Here is a 22298-nt window from a genome sequence, read left to right as displayed (position 1 = left end):
CATCTGCCCCTTTAAATGGTGAGAAGGAAACAACCCCAGCCATGTACCACACACTGCCGCCCGGCTTTCACAACTCATCTCAGCTGCTGGCACCAAGAGGACTCACTCAGCGGGGTTCAAGAAGTCACCTTTGCCGGGGTCACCATTGTATTGTGGAGAAAGGAGCAGTCGGACTCAGCTTTGCAGCCTGTTATGGGGAATTTATTAACAGGAACAAAATAGAAACATATTACATGGCAGCATACCCAGAATTCCCAACGAAGCTCAGCTTGTAAGATCCTCTTATACTTTCTGATATCATTCTCTCTGTCTGGCACCACTGTGTCTGAGATGGCCTCAACAGAAAACATTCTGACCCTAAAAGATATGTGGTGTGAGCAGTGGCAAAGCTAGGGCCACATCCAATATACATATATGTTTGAGAGAGAGACAGCGCGAGACAGAGTATTAGGAATTCATAGTGTTGTGTATTAATAGTATACATTGCAAGATCGACATAGAAAATTCCGACTTTGTCGCTGTCAGCGAATGCAGCTGAAGTAGAAACACAATGATGACGTAGTTTGAACGCGCCGGTGAAGCTAGCAACATTAGCTCACGTTTTGAGCGGACATTCTTAAACTCCACGCTGCTCATGTCCGAGTATGTTAGGTGGTCCAGCTGCCGCAAACCAGTAGTTTCTTTTAGTCTCAGACGACACCCGCCATGGTAGAAGAGGGGGATTTACCGCCAAACCTTCTGACACAGGAGATGAAACGCAGCAATGGCGACTTCATCCCCCCGGATGGGTTATGCTGGGTCTCAGTTTTGTCCTGTTTGCTGCTCGCCTGCTCCTATGTTGGCAGTTTGTACGTGTGGAGGAGTGACCTGCCGAGGTGAGCCAAACAGAACTGCACCCCAGACTCTGCCGGGTTATCCACTCACACTCTCTGATATTTTTATAACTGGGTTATTAAAGCGCTTTGGAAGTAACACAAAAGCTTTGTGTGTGTGTTACAGTAACAGTTTATGTTTTTTAAAAAGAACGAGCTCTTCATGGGGCCCAGACAGTACTGATGACTGCTGCTGATGTTGGAGGGGGGCTCGGGGCTACAGACACGGTTTGGACCCCTTTTCAGTCACTGCAGCACAGCCGAGGTTAGCCCCCGAGTCACAGCTCTCCCCTTTATGTTACAGCCCCCCACTTTATGTCACAGCCCCCCCACTTTATGTTACAGCTCCCCCACTTTATGTCACAGCCCCCCACTTTATGTTACAGCCCCCCCACTTTATGTCACAGCCCCCCACTTTATGTTACAGCTCCCCCACTTTATGTTACAGCTCCCCCACTTTATGTCACAGCCCCCCCACTTTATGTTACAGCTCCCCCACTTTATGTCACAGCCCCCCACTTTATGTTACAGCCCCCCCACTTTATGTCACAGCCCCCCACTTTATGTTACAGCTCCCCCACTTTATGTCACAGCCCCCCACTTTATGTCACAGCTCCCCATTTTATGTCACAGCCCCCCCACTTTATGTTACAGCCCCCCACTTTATGTCACAGCCCCCCACTTTATGTCACAGCCCCCCCACTTGATGTCACAGCCCCCCCACTTTATGTTACAGGAACCCTTGGCCTTAGATCTCCTGTCCTGTTCCTAACTGAAACAGGAGTAGATCACCACAGATATTGTGTCATTTATTGTTGGAACTGAAGCTGCAGGACTACTGGCTCCATCATCAGTTAAAGGCCTGCAGAAAGGTGATTTTTTTTTTTGCACAAAACTGAAATAGCAGATCGATTCCTTATATACTATGGAATTTTTTTTATGATTTTAAAATAAGTTTAGGCCCCTGGATAGTCCTGATTAGGCCCAATAAACTATCACCACATTTGACTCGAATTTGGCAAACCGGAAGTAGCAGACGACAGGTGCGTGACGTCAGGAGAGCCAGCTGCTGGAACAACCCCCAACAATCAACAGCAGTTTGCCAGACCTGGACAGCTTCTTCACAGCAAATTTCGAGCCTAATATTGTTGATGACAATGAAGAGCCTGAGGAAGAAACCGAGGAGGGATTGGGGCTTGAACCACACAGGTTCGAGCCAGCCATTGCCAGTGACAGTGGGTTGGAGTCCGAGTCCGAGAGCAGTGGGGACAATGATGGTGATCATGGTGATTTTGGTCGTCTTCAGAATGCCGATTGGTGAGCATACACTGTGTTTGGTCTAGGCCACGAGTCACAAAAGCAGCGTGTAATTGTGCAGCTATTTCCACCGCTGTATACACAGCTGGACTGTTTGGCACCAAAGCAGGAGGAACAAAAAAAGGTCACCGGTAATAAAACATAACAGTCCATTAGGCTGCAACAAAGAAACAGAATCCCATAACGCTCTCCATCTCTGATAGATAACACCACTGTTGCTACATTTGCGGCATTGAAACCTTGTCCAAACACAAGTATACTCCCACTCACTTTCGTGCTTGAAAGTTCCCCATGTGTGCCGCGGGACGTTGCTTGGAAATATAAAACGTTGGGTTCAGTGCAGTTTTTATTGCGAGTAGATGTATGAAGTGCTGTGGGTGCGTGTGTTGCCCTCAGCAGCCCCAGCTGCCCTCATGATCGCTCTGCCGGCTGATTTCAGGGCAACCATCCCGCGGTGTGTCCGCTCTCCGCCAGGTGGATTCCCCCTGAGTGTCCGCACCGCAGGGAGCTGAACACGGCGGGATGGCTCCGGCTGATTTCACCAGAGAGGAGGCAGGCGGACAGGGAGACACAAGTTCCGACCGCAGGTCTCTCTGCTTCCTCTGTCCCCGGTGGTGTGAGCTGCTGAGGGCAACACACGCACTTCGTACATCTACTCGCAATAAAAACTGCACTGAACCCAACGTTTTATTGCATTCACCACTCAACAAGCATACTACAATTGCGGCAGCCAGGAAAACCCATGGCACATGTGACGTCACACGGAAGCCCCGCCCCCAGTCTGGAATTCCAGGAAGGACTTCCAAGCCCCCCAGAAGAGCTGGAGGAAGTGGCCTGGGACAGGGACGTCTGGGCTTCTCTGCTCAAGCTGCTGCCCCCGCGACCCGATCCCCGGAGAAGAGGAAGATAATGGATGGATGGATGGATTTCCAAGGGGCAAATTCAAAATCGCAAATTTCATGCGTTTATGAAATGTTTTGGTGTAGAGTCCAATGATCATTATTGTTCCTCTGTGTATGTATTATCATTATGTATTGGGTGTAGTGTCAGCTTTCTGTAGGCCTTTAACTTATGAGCATTCTACTGAATAATGTCAGCAGCCACACTGCTGATCAGTGAGGTCACAGGAAACTGCTTCTTACCGCAGGCTGCAGTAAAGATTAGTGACACACCACCTGTTGCCCTGAGAAGCTGAGTAACGGCAGAATAAACCCACACAGGGATTTAGTTCACAGTCTTTAAAGTGCGAGCTCACGTTGTTGTGCTGTCTAAAAGGGAAGACGTGAGAAATAAAGACACAGGACTTCTGAAACATTAATTAAACCAGTGTTCTTCAGCCCTTGTTGTTGTCAGCAGTCACACAGCTCAGCTGTGTTCTGCTGAAAGGTTTGCATTGAGCTCTGCTTTCACTGGGCTCAACAGGGGCTTTTCACATAGCACTTTGACTCCATGTCTGATGTGCCGCTGTTGTGTGAGAGCAGAGAGGCAGCATGGAGGATGGAAGCAGCTCCGCTGCTGTTGTGTGAGAGCAGAGAGGCAGCATGGAGGATGGAAGCAGCCCCGCTGCTGTTGTGTGAAAGCAGAGGCAGCATGGAGGATGGAAGCTGCTCCGCTGCTGTTGTGTGAAAGCAGAGAGGCAGCATGGAGGATGGAAGCTGCTCCGCTGCTGTTGTGTGAAAGCAGAGGCAGCATGGAGGATGGAAGCTGCTCCGCTGCTGTTGTGTGAAAGCAGAGAGGCAGCATGGAGGATGGAAGCTGCTCCGCTGCTGTTGTGTGAAAGCAGAGGCAGCATGGAGGATGGAAGCTGCTCCGCTGCTGTTGTGTGAAAGCAGAGAGGCAGCATGGAGGATGGAAGCTGCTCCGCTGCTGTTGTGTGAGAGCAGAGAGGCAGCATGGAGGATGGAAGCTGCTCCGCTGCTGTTGTGTGAAAGCAGAGAGGCAGCATGGAGGATGGAAGCTGCTCCGCTGCTGTTGTGTGAAAGCAGAGAGGCAGCATGGAGGATGGAAGCTGCTCCGCTGCTGTTGTGTGAGAGCAGAGAGGCAGCATGGAGGATGGAAGCTGCTCCGCTGCTGTTGTGTGAGAGCAGAGAGGCAGCATGGAGGATGGAAGCTGCACCGCTGCTGTTGTGTGAGAGCAGAGAGGCAGCATGGAGGATGGAAGCTGCTCCGCTGCTGTTGTGTGAGAGCAGAGAGGCAGCATGGAGGATGGAAGCTGCTCCGCTGCTGTTGTGTGAAAGCAGAGAGGCAGCATGGAGGATGGAAGCAGCCCCGCTGCTGTTGTGTGAGAGCAGAGAGGCAGCATGGAGGATGGAAGCTGCTCCGCTGCTGTTGTGTGAGAGCAGAGAGGCAGCATGGAGGATGGAAGCTGCTCCGCTGCTGTTGTGTGAAAGCAGAGAGGCAGCATGGAGGATATAAGCTGCTCCGCTGCTGTTCTGCCCCTCAGGGGGAAAGGTGGGCAGTGATAGGCGAGCAGGCTGCAGCTACATGTGAAGGCAAGCTGAAACACACCATCCTAACCAACAACCGTGCCCTCACTCAGCGCTACATGCCAACCTAATGTGTTCAAGCACACGCTGATGTGGGGCTGATCCACCTGTTGCCATGTGGGAACTACCAAAGAGGAACAACAGCAAATAAGCTGAGGTTATACTCATTGCATGAGTCTTAAGCCGCATTAAGAACGCCATTCTAAGAACGGTCCTCCTCGAATTCCGTTCTAATAGCTGCCCTTCCCCAGCGGAACTGTTTCAGTCTGCATTCCCACATGAGTCGGACCTGACAGGGACTGATGCGCCGCACGCAGCCGTCTGCGACAGCGACGTGTTACTTTAGCGCCACATTCAACAACAAAACAGAACAAAACAAAACCCGGTAAAAGTAAGGAGAGAAGAAAAAACACCACCAAGAAGCTAACATGGAGACCGGGGAGGCCACCGTGTTCATGGTCAGCATGATGGTGATATTAATCATGGACGATCACATGGGGCGTCTAACATGGAGGCTGGAAGAGCTCACAGAGAGAGTCAGGAGACGAAGGATGGAGCGCAGGCCATACTTCTTGGTTTCATGAAGGAAGGAGAGCAGAGCGCCGCAGACAAAGGAGACCACGTGAGTATACCCGAGTTTAACTGAGTATACCCGAGTATACGTTCAGGAGAGCTGGAACCACCACACAGTAGACGTCTCTGCTGAGGCAATGGTGCACCATCCCACAGCAATGGCTTCAGTCATATGGGCAGCACAACATTTAGAAACGAATGGAACCACACAGTATAAACTCCTCTCTCAACGATTTCACCTTCCAGGAGTACCTTTATCTTTGATGGCTTGGACAGATGCTTGTGGAGAGCTCATTCTCACTTCCTAAGCCTCCCGTTGCTCAGCGCATGCTGGGTTATAAAAAGTGAGAGGCGCTCAGCCAGCCCAAACCATACCAAAGCACACCTTTTGTTCCATCAGTTTGAGCACATGAAACCACACGATGGTGGAAAGCATGAATTCAACTTTTCTTTTTCTGTCTTTAGCAAGCGACTTCTTAAGAAAGCAGCTTGTGAGAAACATAGCAACGTCAGGCATGCTCCAGATGTGCGTATGGAGGAATATGGAGCCAATTTGACCAAGTACAAAGGACATAACAGCAGTATTAAGAGCCTGTCAGCTGATAAGAATTGTGCCGTGAGTGAGAAAGGAAATACGAAGGAATCATGTTTTAAATGAAACTATGAATAGAACTGTAAGTGTGTTACACACTGACAGCATGATCAAATTCTATTTCCATCTATCTTTTCCTCTTTTCCTCATCGACCTCATCAAAGTCTGGGTCGTTGGGGAGCTTTAGCCTCTTCCAGCTGCCATTGGTTGAGAGGTGGTGCACCCTGGACAGGTCACCAGTCCATCACAGGGTCACGCACAGACACATGACATCACCAATGAACCTAACATGCATGTTTTTAGATGGAAGGAAGCCGGAGTACCCGCAGAGAACTGCTGCTAACCACCGTGCAAGCCCAAATCCTATTCTGCCATCAGATTGAGATGGAATAATAAAAAAAGTATCATTGCAAAGAGATTTCACCCAGCTCTATATGCTGTTAACACAGGCTCAGAAAAGGATTTTGGGTAATCATCCAATGCAGACAGGCCCTCAAAGGTGATGCTACAGATGGATTATACGCTGCTGAGTGGACTGTCTGCTTGAGCTGGAAGGGGGCTGATAACAGCAGATTTCATTACAAAGAGGGGTGGAATCAGCGATGAACAAAGAGTCCCAGACTCAGCTGCACTGGAAGCTTTCCAATACTTTTAACCCTTGGTTTCTCTTCATCACAACATCCAGTCTTTTCTCTGGCAGAGCAAAGCTGAAGGACTAACAACCGCACCACCACAACCAAGAGCTGTGCGCAGCTCACATAGTTCCACACACTTATCAGACTCAGTGGCAGTAAAAGGCTATGACGTGTAGACCTGTGTGAACCAGGGCAGCACCCTGTTCCAGACGTCTCAGCTGGTTGGTTAAAGCCCACTGGGCTCATTGTCCCCTGTCCTCTGTCTGCAGGGATCATCCTGCTGTGATAAAGCGACGCTTCACCAGTGTCCTGATCGTGTCGGGCCTGTCGCCTCTCTTTGTATGGACATGGAGAGAATTCACAGCTGTGAGGGTGAGTGCCTCCAAAACCACAGATTTTGAACAAATGATGATTTTTTTTTCTAATGTGATTTGATTGGATATTTCAGCATTGCTCTGCGGTTCTGTGAAACATAGTGGCTTTTATAGCACAGTCTGTGTTATAAAGCACTGGTTCAGAAGAAAGGTTGAGTATTCACCAGGGAATACTGCTGTCTGCTTGGTCTGTGAGAGGAGAAACCACTGCTACATCAGACACAAAAAACACTTTGTTTCATTTGAAAAACCTTCAGCAGCTGCACCACAGAATGGAATAAAAAGTATAGAACAGGACTGTTGTTTATGTATTTAACAACGTGTTCTGTCAGATTCCTTCGCATTAGCTGTGTTAATATGACTTCAACAGGTCAGACCTGCTCCAGTTAAGCGGGATAATTAAATGTTACAAACCCAGCTCAGAAAGATACTTGTCCTTAAGGCTCTAGCATGGTTGCTGCGTCTGCTAGCGCGAGCGGTGTTGATGACGTCACGATTTCGTGCCCGCAATATATACTGGCGCAAATCGATGCGCCAGTAGTTGCAATTTTCTCCGTCACAGAGGTGGCGCTGCTACGTGAAGGTTACCGCTAACTACTCTACAACAAAGAAAGTCGAGAAGAAAACAATGCCACTGTCAAGAGCAGGAATAATGTCATTAATGATACTGCTGCAGTATTCGGATCCTTTTAATTTTTTAATTAAGTTAATAGAGGTGAAGGTCTGAAGCCCCCGGCATCACCACTTTGAGTCTCTGCCCTCTTCTTTGCCTTCACGTATCTGTCCCGTAGCTTCTTCCACACATTCTTACAGAACTCTCCCTCTTTCCCCAAAGTTCTGCCCATCTCTGTGCACCAGTTTGGGGAGTTTACGTGCTCCGTGTGCTGTTTTACAGAAGTGTCGTACAGGTGCTGTACAAACGCACCTCCTGACTGAGCCTGGCCTCACATCGGTCCATCCGGTCTGTCGTTGTTGGCGCCGCCAAGTTACAAAAATCGACTGGTGCACGACACCACGCTGCGCCGTCTTTTCAAGGGAAACGTCATTTTGACGTCACGGTCCGCCACCGCCGTGAGCGACGCGTTAACTGTAACTCCAGCTTTACAATTTTACAGAACAGGGAGAGTACCAGGTCAAGTGTTTGACCTCTTTTTCTGGAGTTTAGCTGGAGAAGAAGACGAGCTGTGTTGGTTCTTCTTTACACCAGTCTGAGACCAGCATGATTTGACCCTGACAAGGAATAATCAAAGTCATTGACACCCAGGACTGATTTTCACGTCCTGATCAAAAGTAGAACATTTGGGATGAAAAGAAGTCCTGACAGTTGCTACCCCACCTGAGAAGTCACACACATACGGTTCTATATGTGTGTGTGTGTGTGTGTGTGTGTGTGTATGGAAGGAACTGAATGAGTAGATATTTTTAACAAAAACAATTGAATAGAGAATCCTAACTCTTTCCTCTTCTGAGTCATAATAAAGACTTGTCTCTGATTGGTGAAGATCCCCAGCACACGCCTCCAGTGAGCAGCTCCATTTCATTTCAGAAAGCGATCCCTTTCTTTCCTCACACATCAGAAGCTGCCGTACCAGTTAAAGGGACAGTTCGCCTCTTTTGACATGAAGCTGTATGACATCCCATATCAGCAACATCATTTCTGAACATCTTCTTACCCCCTGCTGCGTCCTGTGAGCAGAGTTCCAGCCTCGTTTTGGTGTTGATGAAGGTAGTCCGGCCAGTTGGCTGGGGTTTAAAAAATAAAGCGTTTTGCTTCTCAGAACAATATGCGTTCAACAGAGTAATACATTTGCATCACAAAATGGTTCTCCCAGATAAAGTCAGACCTCACAATCGCTTGGTGCTATTTTCTCTCCCTTCGTATCACTGCCTGCTGTGTAGACCGAAGTGCAGAGCGAGCAGTCCCCTGCTTCCGAGCAGCAAACACCGTAACAAGCGCGGCTGTCGGCAGGCGGCAGCAGGCAGTGATACGAAGGGAGAGAAAATAGGGCCAAGCGATTGTGAGGTCTGACTTTTTCCTGGAGAACCATTTTGTGATGCAAATGTATTACTCTTTTGAACGCATATTGTTTTAAGAAGCAAAACGCTTTATTTTTTAAACCCCAGCCAACTGGCCGGACTACCTTCATCAACACCAAAACTCAGCTGGAACTCTGCTCACAGGACGCAGCAGGGGGTAAGAAGATGTTCAGAAATGATGTTGCTGATATGGGATGTCATACAGCTTCATGTCAAAAGAGGCGAACTATCCCTTTAAGATGAACTCAGATGCCCCCTGCCCATGTGTTTACTGCATCGTGATGGCTTGACTGTTCGGAATCCTTTGATACATTTCGGCTTTGGTCGCTGTTATTTGTCCCTCAACTAGAAAATAATAATTCAACAAGAAATTTCAGAGACTGATAATCAGATTAATATTATTAATGTTATTAATATTAATATTAAGAAGGATGTCATGTCCTACTGAGTATTAGAACAATGATAATAATGAGAATGACTGCATATCCTGGGGATACTCTGCTGTCTCACCTCATTTTGTGTGTGTGTGTCAGTCTAGCTCCTCATTGTTTGCTCTCCTGGGGATCCGGCTTGAAGGCATCATTCCAGCCATTGTGCTTCCTCTGCTGCTAACTATGGTAAGAAACACTCCTGTTTTGGGGATGATACGTATATGTACAGTTAGTAGAAAATATAACAACAAAAAATGTATTTGTTTAATTGCTGCTTCTTCTTAAAGGCCTAACATTCTTTAAAAAACATGAATTGAAAACATCTTTGTAATGATTGGTGGACAGTGTCTCTGTTAACTGCAGTGTAGTCACAGCAGCAAACAGTAGGAATGTTGCTGCCGCTTCTGTTTCAGGCCTGTGTTACATTTGTAGCTAATGTTAGAAGTTACTGGAGCTCAGATCTATTATGCTAGATTCTCCCGGATTAAATACGATGAGGGATCCTGTTGTGTTGCTCATGTTTTAAGGAAAGTTCACTGAAGTTAGTTTACATTGCTGCATACATCTTTCCCTCGACCCCGTCTCGTCTCCCAGTTCCTGCCGCTGAAAAACATCCCCCCTGCATGATGCTGCCACCACCATGCTTCACTGTATCAATCAAGGATCAAGAATCAAGAATCTCTACTGTCACTATGCAGGCATAATGTCATTTTGTTCAGGAGCTCTTGGCTTAGAATACACAAAAAGACACAAGGTACACAGTATTTAAGATATCTAAATAATATAACAATAGAATAAGAATAGTAAAAGTTACAGTCAGATCAGAAAACCCTCTGTCTGCAGGGTTTTAATAACTAGTCTATGGGTGGGGGTTGGGTGTATGGGGGTGTGGGGTGATGGATTTTACAGCTCTGGGGAAGAAGCTGTGGCCCCATCCACACGTAGCCGGGTATCTGCTAAAACGAATATATTTTTCTACGTTTGGACCTGTCATCCACATGAAAACGCATAAAAACGCATCGTAAACGAATGTTTTTAAAAACTCCGGGCAAAGTGAAGATTTTTGAAAACTCCGTTTATGCAGCTGTGTGTAGACAGAGATAACCGGAGTTTTGGGTTTTCGAACGTCACAATATGCGCCAAAACAACAACAAATCTGCTTTAAAGTCTAAAGTGCGACCTTTGTTAACTGAAGAAGCATGGATGCCTTGAGAACTGTGGTGGTTATTATTACACGCCCAAGTCGTACTCCCAGAGGAATGGCGTGACAATTTCGCATGTCCCGGTCCTCACTCCTGTCGCTGTCGGAATTATTACGTCCTCATATCGAGGGGCAGTCCACTGTCATGCGATCACCTGTCAGTGTGCTCAAAAAAGTTGCGTGCACACTTTATTATTTAGCTGACGAGGGCAGATTGCGCAAAACAGCAATTGCATTTGGGTTGTCAAGACAGGTGAAAACGCAGATGTTCGGTTATGTGTGGAAGGTGTTTTTTTCGAAAACGAGGTAATGTGGATACAAATTATTTTATAAACGGAGGGGGGGAAACATTCGGTTTTAAAAATACCCGGCTACGTGTGTACATAGCCTGTATCTCAGTTTGTTGGTGTGGGTTTTTATACTCCTGTACCTCTTTCCGGATGGAAGAGACACAATAGACACATTAGCATTCCAGTCAAACCTGTTGAAGAAGTGGTTAAACTGGTTTGCTCTCTCTGTGTCCCCCTTTGCAGTGCTGCGTCTCTTCTTACAGCCTGTGATGGTCTTCATCCCCTCCAGGACCTATTTTAGGTTGTTTTGTTGATGTTTCTGCTCCACCTTTCTGCTGTAGGACTCCTTGGCCTCCTGCAGACAGACCTTTAGTTCCCTCTGTGCCTGCTTCAGCCCCTCTCCATCTCCATCTCTGAACGCCCTCTTTTTCTCTGTTGAGGACATCCTTGGTGTCGCTCCTGAGCCAGGGCTTGTTGTTTGGGAAGCAGCGCACGGTGTTAATAGGGAGCACCGTGTCCCTGCAGAAGTTCATGTCGTCCATAAGGCAGTGTGTGACCCCTATGATGTCCTCACCGTGTGGCTGCTGTAGTACCCTCCAGGGAGGGTGGCTGAGTAGGCCTCCTTAGAGTTGGCATATAGGAGGTCTATCCTCCTGTTCAGCCTGGTGGGGCATTCAACAAACTGGTGGGTAGGGATGGGAATCGAGAATCGGTTCTTGTTGAGAACCGGTTCCCAGTGTTTCAATTCCTTGGAATCGTTTGGCGATTTTTGCAAACGATTCCCTTATCGATTCCAGTGGGCGTAAATGACGTCACCACGCAACGTTGCGTGGCGAGTCCAGCGCAGCCAGCAGCCAACAGTAAACATGGAGCCCAAGCGGTACAAACGCTCGAAAGTTTGGTTACACATCCCTAAAAAAGACGACAACAGGGCAACTTGCAAAGTGAATATTTCACCAAGGGGAGGAAATGCTACCAACATGCAATAACTATGAATGAATGTCGCGTTTTCGATCTGCTCCGGACTAACGTTGGTGAGTCTGAACCCAGCAACGTTAGCAACGTTAGCATGTCCTCGGCTAACACTGCAAGTAACTAACTAACTAACTAACTAACACTGCCTATCATGTTAGCGCCATTTGCCTCATTCAGGGTAGCCGCGGGGTCTTAAAAGTCTTAAAAAAGTCTTAAAAGAAATTCCCCCGATTTTAGGCCTTAAAAAGATCTTAAATGTGTGTCACGGGTCTAAAATGTCATACATAGGTCTTAAATTTCTCTGGTCTATTTTTCCCCCTCAACCGATCTGTAGCGAATTACGAGCAACGGAGAAAACGTGAACGAACCACAGCCCCTATGAACGTCAAACATGAATAACAGAGCGCGCGAACGTGTAAATGGAGCATGAGCACACAGGTCTCGGCTAGCCTGACAGTTCGTGAGTACAGTGACAGTGACAGTGACAGCGCGCGTGAGCCAACCCGCCCGGCAGTTGGTGGTCAGTTGTTTCGAAGATGGGAAAGTGCAAATTCAACCCGCAATGGCTAAGTGATCCAATATACAGCAGCTGGTTGCTCGCGGCCCTGGAGACTGACGTGGAGGCGAGATGTAAGTGCTGTCGTAAACAATTCAAACTTACAACATTAGGTCACCTTGCCCTGGACATGAGGAGCGCAAAACATGCTAAGCTAGCTCAAGAACGTCAACCCTTCTTTGCTGAGCTTGGCCATAGCAGATATATTTGCGAGCACTAGCAATGAACATGGAATGCCATTTTGTTATCGATCACAACAGTAGCTTTAACGTAGCTGTTCTGAAGCAGTTCCGACTATGGCTAAGATGACAACAGTGCTTTATGTTACAAAGAAAATGGCGATGTATTTTGGTGTGCTACAGCGTGCTTAGCGTGGCTTATTTCTGTGACATGAGAGGTCAGTGGTGAATGTTGACGGCAGCTTTGTAAAACTCGTATGAATCGGTGAATCACAGGAGGACAACTTCTTTCGTTAGCGGTATTTATTCGGGACAAAACGCATGACAATGCAATGAAGCGCATTTTAAATCGCCGAAAATATTGTACTTTGTACTAAGTACAGTTGTCAAAAGTACACTTTAAGCATATGTGTTTTTTTACCTGTGTTTTCAATTACTTGACCTATCCACAATATGTACAGTGACTGCTCTGCATGACCTGTGAAATAACATATTTTAAACTGATTTGTGTACGTGGTGTTTTGTGTCCTAGAGGGGATCGAACCCCCCAGGGTCGCGACCCCAGTCTTAATTTTCATTTTTTGTGGTCTTAAAAAGGTCTTAAAAAGGTCTTAAATTTCATGTGGTCAAACCTGGGGATACCCTGCTCATTGTAAAACCTGCTGTTAGTAACGGTTAAGGTTAAATGAATGCCTTCTCAGGCATTACATTTAGATGAAATCATGAGAGACAGAGCCTGACTGGCTCAGAGCCAGAGGCTGGTGGTACTACCCCCAGTTCACGTCTACCTCCAGCTTCTCCTTTCACCAGAGCAGGGAAGAGTTAAATTACCCAGGCCATGATAGACCAATGGGGACCTCACCGTTGTTGGGTTTGTGAGGTCATGACTTGTGTTACTTCTAAACTAAACAAAGTTGATGCCAATCGACCGGTTTGTTGTCCTTTTTCTCCAAATGAGAATCGATAAGGGAACCGATAAAGAACCGAATCGTTAAGCAGAATCGAAAATGGAATTGGAATCGTAAAAATCTTATCAATTCCCATCCCTACTGGTGGGGCATTCAACAAACTGGTGGAAATCCTGAAGTGCCAGTGTAATGTGACTGAAGTCTCCAGAGACGAGAATCAAGGCCTCAGGGTGCTGGCTTTGCAGCCTCGACACGACGGACTGAATGACATCACACGCCGTGTCTCCTTGAGCTCGCCAAGGAACCTAAACAACAATGGCGATGGCATGGGATTGCTCCCGCGGCATGTAATACGGCCGGAGTCTCACTGCCAGCAGTTCAGTGTCCTGTGAGCAGAACGTCTCCTTCACAGCCCGGTTTCACCATCTGATGTTCACATACAGTGCCAGTCCCCCTCCTTTCCTCTTGCCGCTTTGTTTACAATCCCGGTCCGCTCAAACCAGATGGAATCCGGGCAGGTCCGCATTAGCTTCCACTACGTTTCCGGTCAGCCATGTTTCAGTGAAACACTCCCTGTAGGTCCTATCATGTCTTACCAGGGCGGCCAGCACGTCCATCTTGTTTGACATAGAGTTCACATTCACCATAATCACAGCAGGAACTGCAGGCTTATACCTCCACCGTCCCGTTCTCCGTTTGGCCTCTAGCTCCGGCTCGGTAGCCTCGGTACTTCCAACGCAGCTCCTCAGGTACGGGGTGAACAGAGCTGCCACGTCCCACTGTCCAGAGCTCGAGCAGCTTCTTTCTTTAGTAAACAAGGTTTTTGCTGTTGTTTTGTAATTGAAAGAACTCCATATCCCTGAGATATACAGTCATGTGAAAAAATTAGGACACCCTATGAAAACCGAAAGTTACGTATGTAACTACGGTTCTATGAATCCTGGATGACCGCCAGAGGCGGTGCTTTCAAGCACTGAATGATACATCTCGCGCATGCGCAGGTCGAGTGTTTATACCAACAACGTCACTCGTGACCCCCTGCTGACCCCGGAGAGCCTATATCTTCCGGCAACATCAGCGGGTCAGTCCCTACAGAATCTTCTCGCGAGTATACGAGGATTCCGAGTGACAGAACGCTCTGGCGGTCATCCAGGATTCATAGAACCGTAGTTACATACGTAACTTTCGTTCTGTTTCATCCTTACTAACCGCCAGAGGCGGTGCTTTCAAGCACTGGATGACTAATACCAGAAAAGTCACGAGGAATCCAGCACCTACTCACTTTACTGAGAGGAAGCAGCAGAGTCGGGCAGCAGGACCACAGCCAACGGGTTGGGAGTGGCAACATTCACTCGATAGAACCTGGAGAAGGTACTCGGTGACGCCCATGACGCTGCCTCACATATGTCTTCCAGGGGAACGCACCGTAGGGCTGCCCATGATGTCGAGACAGCTCTGGTGGAGTGGCAGCTCACCCCAGCTGGCTGGGGGTGCCCACTTCCCTTATATGCCTGGGTGATGGCGTCCACCACCCAGTGGGACAGTCGCTGTTTAGAGAGCGCACAGCCTCTCCGAGGGCCACCATAGCAGAGGAAGAGCTGGTCCGACTGCCTGATACCGGCAGTCGCGGCCACGTAGGCTCTCAGAGCCCGCACAGGGCACAGTAGGCGTAACCTGTCCTCCCCCTCCGGGGGAACAAACTGTGCCAGGTGGATAGGTCTGTTGAGGTTTGATGAAGACAGCACCTTCGGGAGAAAAGCGGAGTTTGGCTATAGGGAAACCCCTGAGCCATCCGAGTTCCACCTCATGCAGGAGTCGCTCCCCGACGCGCTTCGCTGATGCGATAGCGAGTAGAAAGGCGGTCTTAGCGGAGACCCACCTCAGCCCGGCCTGAGCAAGGGGTTCAAAGGGAGGCGAGCACAGGGCGCCGAGCACCAGGTGCAGATCCCATGGCGGGGTGCGCCGCACTCGTGGGGGGCGCAGCCGCCGCACACCTTTCAGGAAAAGGGACACCAACCTGTGGCTCCCCACCGTGCCGTTATCCACTCGAGCATGCCGAGAGGAAATGGCCGCCACATACACCCTCAGGGTAGCGGGGCACCGGCCGTCCTCCAGGAGCGACTGGAGGAACTCCAGAATCCTAGGGACAGGACAGCGCACAGGGTCCTCACCCCTGTCCAAGCACCATGTAGTGAACAGCCGCCACCTCTGTTCATAAAGCGCCCGGGTAGAAGGCGCCCTCGCGTTTAGGATGGTATGGCAGACCTCGCCAGAGCACTCAGTCAGCAGCGGGTCGGGCCCTGCAGTGGCCAGACCCACAGCTGCAGGCGGGACGGGTCGGGATGCCAGATCTGACCCTGCCACTGAGACAGGAGATCCCTCCTGTCGGGGAGGCGCCACGGGGAACCGCTGCAGAGCCTGTGCAGCAGTGGAAACCACGTCCTCCCTGGCCAAAAGGGGGCTACCAACAGCAGCCTGTGGCCCTGCTGGAGGACCCTCTGTAGCGTAGGGACTATCAGAGGGATCGGCGGGAAAGCATAGAGGAGAACCTCTGGCCAGTCGTGGGCCAGAGCATCCTGTCCCAGGGGACTGCTCTCCTCTGTCAGAGAGAACCAGAGGGGGCAATGGGTCGACTCTTCTGAGGCAAAGAGGTCCACGTTTGCTCTGCCGAAGGTAGTCCAAATATTGAGCACCACCTCCGGATGAAGCTGCCACTCCCCCGGCGGAGGCTTGCAATGGGAGAGCAAGTCCACCGTCTGGTTGCGTTCCCCGGGCAAATACTTTGCCCTTAGGCTGGCTAAGCGTGGTGCTGCTCACAGCAGGAGGTCCCGGGATGCCTGCAGCAGCAGTGCAGACCTGGTGCCACCTTGGTGGTTTATGTGGGAGACGGCCGAAACATTGTCCGACCGCACAAGTACATGTCGGCCCCTCAAGAAAGGGAGGAAAGCCTGCAACGCCCTGTGCACAGCCCGCAGCTCTAGTGCGTTGATGTGCTGTGAGCGGTCCCGCGCCGGCCACAGCCCCTGAGCCGTCCGGTTCTGCCATACGGCGCCCCACCCCGAGAGGGAGGCGTCCGTCGTGACTGCCTCGCGACGGGATGCAATGGAGCCCATGGGCATGCCCTGGAGGAGAAACGAACGCTTCCTCCACGGGGCCAGGACAAGAAGGCAACGGTGGGACACCGCAAGCCTCCTGTGCCGGTGTCTCTTGGCGTCCAGGTGAAAGCTGTGCAACCACCTCTGGAGGGGACGCAGCGACAGCAATCCTAAGGGGACCACAGCAGCCGCAGCTGTCAGTTTCCCCAGGACGCGTAAGAACTCCACGTAGTGGACCCGCCTGCCTTCCCGAAACGGGAGGAGGTGGCGGAGGATGTCGTCCACCCGCCGTGGCGACGGGCAGGCCATCATGGTGACCGCATCGAGGGTCACCCCAAGAAAAACTGTGTTCTGTGATGGGACCAGGCCACTCTTTGTAAAATTCACCCTGAGGCCCAAACGGGCCACATGGGAAAGAAGACACGTAGTGTCGAGGGCCACCTGAGACTGGGACGGCGCACAGACGAGCCAGTCGTCCAGATACGGCAAGATCTTCATGCCCCGCGACTGTAGGTGCGAGAGGGCTGCCGTCACACACCTGGTGAACACCCGTGGGGAGAGGGAGACCAAACGGGAGCACCCTGAACTGGAAATGGCGCCCCTGAAAGGCGAATCGCAGAAACTGCCGATGGTGTGGCGCCACAGGAACGTGAAAGTAGGCATCCTCCAGGTCTATGGAGGTAAACCACTCCCCTCTGGAGACCGTACGCAGAACCTCTGCAGTGGTCAACATATGGAACCTCAAGACCTTCAGGAACCTGTTGAGGTTCCTGAGGTCGAGGATAGGTCGGAATCCGCCATCTTTCTTTGCTACCAGAAAGTAAGTCGAGTAGAACCCCCCGGGGTGCAACAGGGGGTCTACCGGTTCGATGGCACCCTTGCCCAGGAGGACGAACAGCCCCTGGGCTCGGGCTTTCGCCGGGTCGCGGATGACAGTCATCCTGACTCGGCCATGGGTCGGGGGCCGACGTCGGAACTGAAGTTTGTACCCGTGGGTCAAGGTGGAAAGAACCCACGGGTCCCTGGTGGAAGCAGCCCAGTAGCTGAGCTGCTGCTGGGAAAAAAGGCCGACGGTCGGCCCCGTGGCCTCAGCGTCGGGCCCCCCGACCTCTAGAGGCTCCAGGGGTACGACGGGCAGTACGTGAGACCTGAGGTTGCCCAGGGGGCAGTCGCTCAGGCGCCCGAAAGGACTGCGCCTGCCGCTGAGCAGGCTGTGGGCGTGAGTACTGGGGCCGAGGGAGGCCCCTGGCCTGTGAGTGGGTGCCTCGCTGCGGGGCAGCTGGACGGCCCCTAGGGTTGCCAGGCGGCGGCGCGCTTCTGTGAAGCTCAGACAGCTGCTGTCGGGTCTTCCCAGCTTGGACCGTGCGCTCGAGGGCTTCCAGAGCCGCGGAGCCAAACAGCTCCCCCGGTTCCACCGGAACACTGCGGAGGGTTCTTCTGCAGGCCTCCGAGAGAGGGGACTGCACCAACCAAACCTGGCGGCGAGCCTGAACGAGAGTTGCCATTACCCGTCCCAACTCCCTAGACATCAGTGCAAAGGCCTGTAGAGAGGCGTCAGTAACACTGTGGACAGAAGTGTCCAGCTCAGTCTCCTGCAGGGATGATGACAGGGCGAGCAGCAGGTGGGACATGGAATTACCCATGCGAGCCATGCGTGCTGCCGCCTCATAGGCCTTCGACAGCAAATCATCCGTAACCCGGCACTGGGGGCGAGGACACCTCGCCTCCCGTCTCAGAGCCTCATCGGGTGAGACGATCAGGGCGGCTATAGTGGGCTCAACCGCTGGCATGCGGTCCAGGCCGAACTTGGATGCGTCCTGCATGGCTGCCAGGGTCCGAGCATCAGCTGTCGGACGGGCAGGGGCCCTAGGGTCCCTCCAGAACGTCTGTAATTCCCTCAGATACTCTTCTGATGGAGGTACAGTTAGTTCAGCGGGGGGTGAGGAGCGCCTGAAAAAGGCACTGGCCGAAGCTGGCTGAGCCTGCGGCACGTCCAGCTGCAGCCTGGCTAGAGCCGTACGAATGGCGGCTCCCACAGAGCCTTCCTCACTGCCACCCACAGAGCTACGGGCTGAAGAAAGGGAGCCCGCTGCAGAGGGACGGGAGGCTTCGTCTCCCAGGAGCACGTCCGAAGCGTAGTCCTGAAATATAGTAGCTGAAGCTGCTATGGAAAACGCATCCTCCTCCGGACCGAAGGAGGTCGTTGGAGGAACAAGGGCACCTGGCTGGGTTGCCCCAGCCCCAGGCTGGAGAGCCAGGAGGAGGGACTTCATGCTGTCAAGCTCCGCTGTCAGCTGATCCACTCTAGAAGTAAGCCCGGACCCCTTGGCCCTCTTCCCGGAGGTGGGGCCTGCAGTCTCAGCAGGCCGACGCCGTGGTCGGCTAGACCGAGACGGGGCCAGCCGCTGGTCAGGGGTCAACTGGGGAGACAAGGGAGGGCCCAACAGGCGCTCTACCTCGGCCAGCCTTGCAGCCCTGACAGCATGAGGCAAGATGCCACAATTCATGCAGGACTCGTCTGAAAGACCCTGCCTCAGATGTCCGAGGCCGAGGCACGAAGGACACAGATCATGGCCATCCTCAAGCTGTAGAGGAGCCATACAGGCCGAGCAGGAGTGGTTGTGATCCATGTCGGGACCACCTCTAGCTCTATATATATATATATATATATATATATATTAGTTATAGATGAATGCTGGGAGAGGGAGCCGCAAACGGTGCCTTCACCGACAACCAACTATAGGCCCCGTGGAGAGGGGCAAGTTATGTTTTTTTTTTCTTTTTTTTTTAAGAAAATTCTTTACTTATCTATAGATGAATGCTGGGAGAGGGAGCCGCAAACGGTGCCTTCACCGACAATCAACTATAGGCCGCCTGTTCTGGGAGCGGGGGGCGCACACGCCGCCTTACACCAGGAGAGGGGCTATTGCTGTATTTATACACTGTCTATAGGTGGATACCGGGAGAGGGAGCCGCAAACGGTGCCTTCACCGACAACCACTATAGGCCACCTGTGCTGGGAGCGGGGGGCGCACGCAACGCCGTCGCCAGGAGAGGGGCTAGTGCAAGTTCTATTTAGCTATAGGTGGATGCCGGGAGGGGGAGCCGCAAACGGAGCCTTCACCGACAACCACTATAGGCCACCAGTGCTGGGAGCGGGGGGCGCAAACGCCGCCTTACACCAGGAGAGGAGCAGAACAATAGCAGCAACAAAATCAAAGAACCGGCACAACCGAGTTGGCCGCTTTAACATAGGCAGGTCACAGATGCCGGGAGAGGGCTAGCAATTAGCCTTCGCTGACAATGTAACTATAAACAGACTGTTACTCACGTGCGGCGCACAGCACCGGGAGAAGGAGCGAGCACGCTGCCTAGACCGGCGCTTGTAACAGCTGGCAGTAAACTTCATCAGCCGAGGGAAAGAAAAAAGGTTACAGACCTCTCAGCAGTTCGTTGCGGTCTCTGAAGGGCGAGCAGCTCGCAGCCTCGACGGGACGTCGCGAGACCACCAGCAGCGAACGATGAAGTAAGAAATAGTTTTAGAATTCGTCTCATATGCAGACGTGGTAACTTACCTTGCGCAGCGAGAAGATGAAAGGGACTGACCCGCTGATGTTGCCGGAAGATATAGGCTCTCCGGGGTCAGCAGGGGGTCACGAGTGACATTGTTGGTATAAACACTCGACCTGCGCATGCGCGAGATGTATCATTCAGTGCTTGAAAGCACCGCCTCTGGCGGTCAGTAAGGATGAAATAGAACTGTATATTCTTTAACATATTTGGACATATATTTAATATTAAATTTAACAGTACTGAGATATCCAAGTAATTTGACTAAACAATTAAAAATTAAGAAACGCCTTTTTACAACTTTATGTAAAATGTAATTAAAAAAGAATGCAATTTCTGGTGAGGAATAAATTAGGACACCCCTATATATTGGGCCACTTAAAATAGTTAAGATCACACACAGGTGTATCATATCAGGTGCACATGATCAGAACATCGTTACCCAGCATGTTGAATGAGGCTTACCCTATTTAAAGCTCAGAAATTTAGTTTGGTGTGTCCCTGACTGTTGAAGTAAGAGTGAGCACCATGGTGAGATCCAAAGAGCTGCCTGACGCCCTCAGAAAGAAGATTGTGGCTGCTTATGAGACTGGAAAGGGATTTAAAAAGATCTCCAAAGTTTACAAGTGGAGGACATTCAAAACAACTGTGACCATGCCCAGGTCTGGCCTTCCAAGCAAGTTCACCCCCAGAGCAGACAGTAAGATGCTAAAAGAAGTCATGAAAAATCCTAAAATTTTATCACAGAACCTACAGCAGGCTTTAGCTACTGTTGATGTGAAAGTGCATGACTCAACTATCAGAAAGAGACTACACAAGTTGAATTTTCATGGGAGGTGTGCAAGGAGGAAATCTTTGCTCTCTAAGAAAAACATTAAGACCAGATTGAAGTTTGCCAGAGAGAATGCAGACAAAGACCAGGACTTCTGGAATAATGTTCTTTGGACAGATGAGTCTAAAGTTGAATTATTTGGACACCAGAAAACAAGACATGTCTGGCGTAAAACAAATACAGCATTCCAAGAAAAGAACCTCATACCAACTGTGAAGCATGGAGGTGGAAGTGTCATGGTTTGGGGATGCTTTGCTGCAGCGGGACCTGGCCAGCTCACCGTCATAGAATCCACCATGAATTCTGCTGTGTATCAGAGGGTGCTTGAGGTACATGTGAAACCATCTGTAAAAAAATTTAAGCTGAAGCGGAACTGGACCCTGCAACATGACAATGACCCAAAACATACCAGTAAATCCACCAAGGACTGTCTAAAAACTAAGAAGTGGAGAGTCCTGGAATGGCCAAGTCAAAGTCAAGGCAAGGCAATTTTTTTTATAGAGCACAATTCATACACAGGGCAATTCAAAGTGCTTCACAGCTACATAAAATCACAAGAAGGCAATAAAATCATTAAAAAGAAATAAAAAATTAAATTAAATTAAAAAAATTAAAAATTAAAAAGAAATAAAGAAAACCCATTAAAATAATCACTAATTAATTAAAAAGCGAAGAGTGCAGATAAAATACTTTCAGGTGTCATATGCACAGCTAAAAAGAACTGTTTTCAGCCTGGATTTAAACATTGTCAGAGTTGAGGCCTGTCTCACATCTTCTGGAAGACTGTTCCAGATTTTAGGGGCATAAAACTGAAACGCAGCCTCACCTTGTTTAGTCCTGACTCTGGGCCCCAGCAGGAGACCCCTCCCTGAGGTTCTCAGAGCCCGAGTTGGTTCATATGGCTTTAACATGTCAGAGATGTACTTTGGCGCTTGACACAAGCAGAGCTGTTTTAAAGTCTATTCTCTGAGCGACAGGAAGCCAGTGCAGAGACCTGAGCACTGGACTAATATGGTGGTATTTCCTGGTTCTAGTCAGGACTCGAGCAGCAGCATTCTGGATGTACTGCAGCTGTCTTACAGCCCGTTTAGAGCCCAGTGAGCAGGCCGTTACAGTAGTCTAACCTGCTGGAGACAAACGCATGGATCAGTCTCTCTAAGTCTGCTTTAGACACTATTCCTTTGATTCTGGCAATGTTTTTTAGATGGTAAAAAGCTGCTGATGTTACAGATTTAATGTGGCTGTTAAAGTTCAGGTCTGAGTCCAATATTACCCCGATATTTCTAACTTGATAGTTAGGTTTTAGAGAGAGAGTCTCAAGGTGACTGATAACACTTTCTCTTTGTTTCTGTGGGCCACAGACAATAATTTAAGA

General features: G+C 50.1%; 1 protein-coding gene across 3 annotated transcripts in view; it reads left to right on the top strand.

Annotated features, from left to right (window-relative positions):
• Positions 1-546: 546 nt before the first annotated feature.
• The window catches only part of rce1a (Ras converting CAAX endopeptidase 1a), a 38449-nt gene continuing 16697 nt past the window's right edge, over positions 547-22298 (top strand). For all 3 annotated transcript variants that reach the window (XM_075450645.1, XM_075450644.1, XM_075450643.1), the window contains exons 1-3: positions 547-875; positions 6745-6847; positions 9420-9503. In XM_075450645.1, coding sequence (XP_075306760.1) covers positions 706-875; positions 6745-6847; positions 9420-9503 — 357 coding nt within the window. In that variant the 5' untranslated portion in view covers positions 547-705. The remainder of the gene's footprint in view (positions 876-6744; positions 6848-9419; positions 9504-22298) is intronic.

Source organism: Odontesthes bonariensis, chromosome 19 (assembly GCF_027942865.1).
Source record: "Odontesthes bonariensis isolate fOdoBon6 chromosome 19, fOdoBon6.hap1, whole genome shotgun sequence".
In the NCBI taxonomy this organism is placed as follows: Eukaryota; Metazoa; Chordata; class Actinopteri; order Atheriniformes; family Atherinopsidae; genus Odontesthes; species Odontesthes bonariensis.
This window is presented reverse-complemented; position numbering and strand designations above follow the sequence as displayed.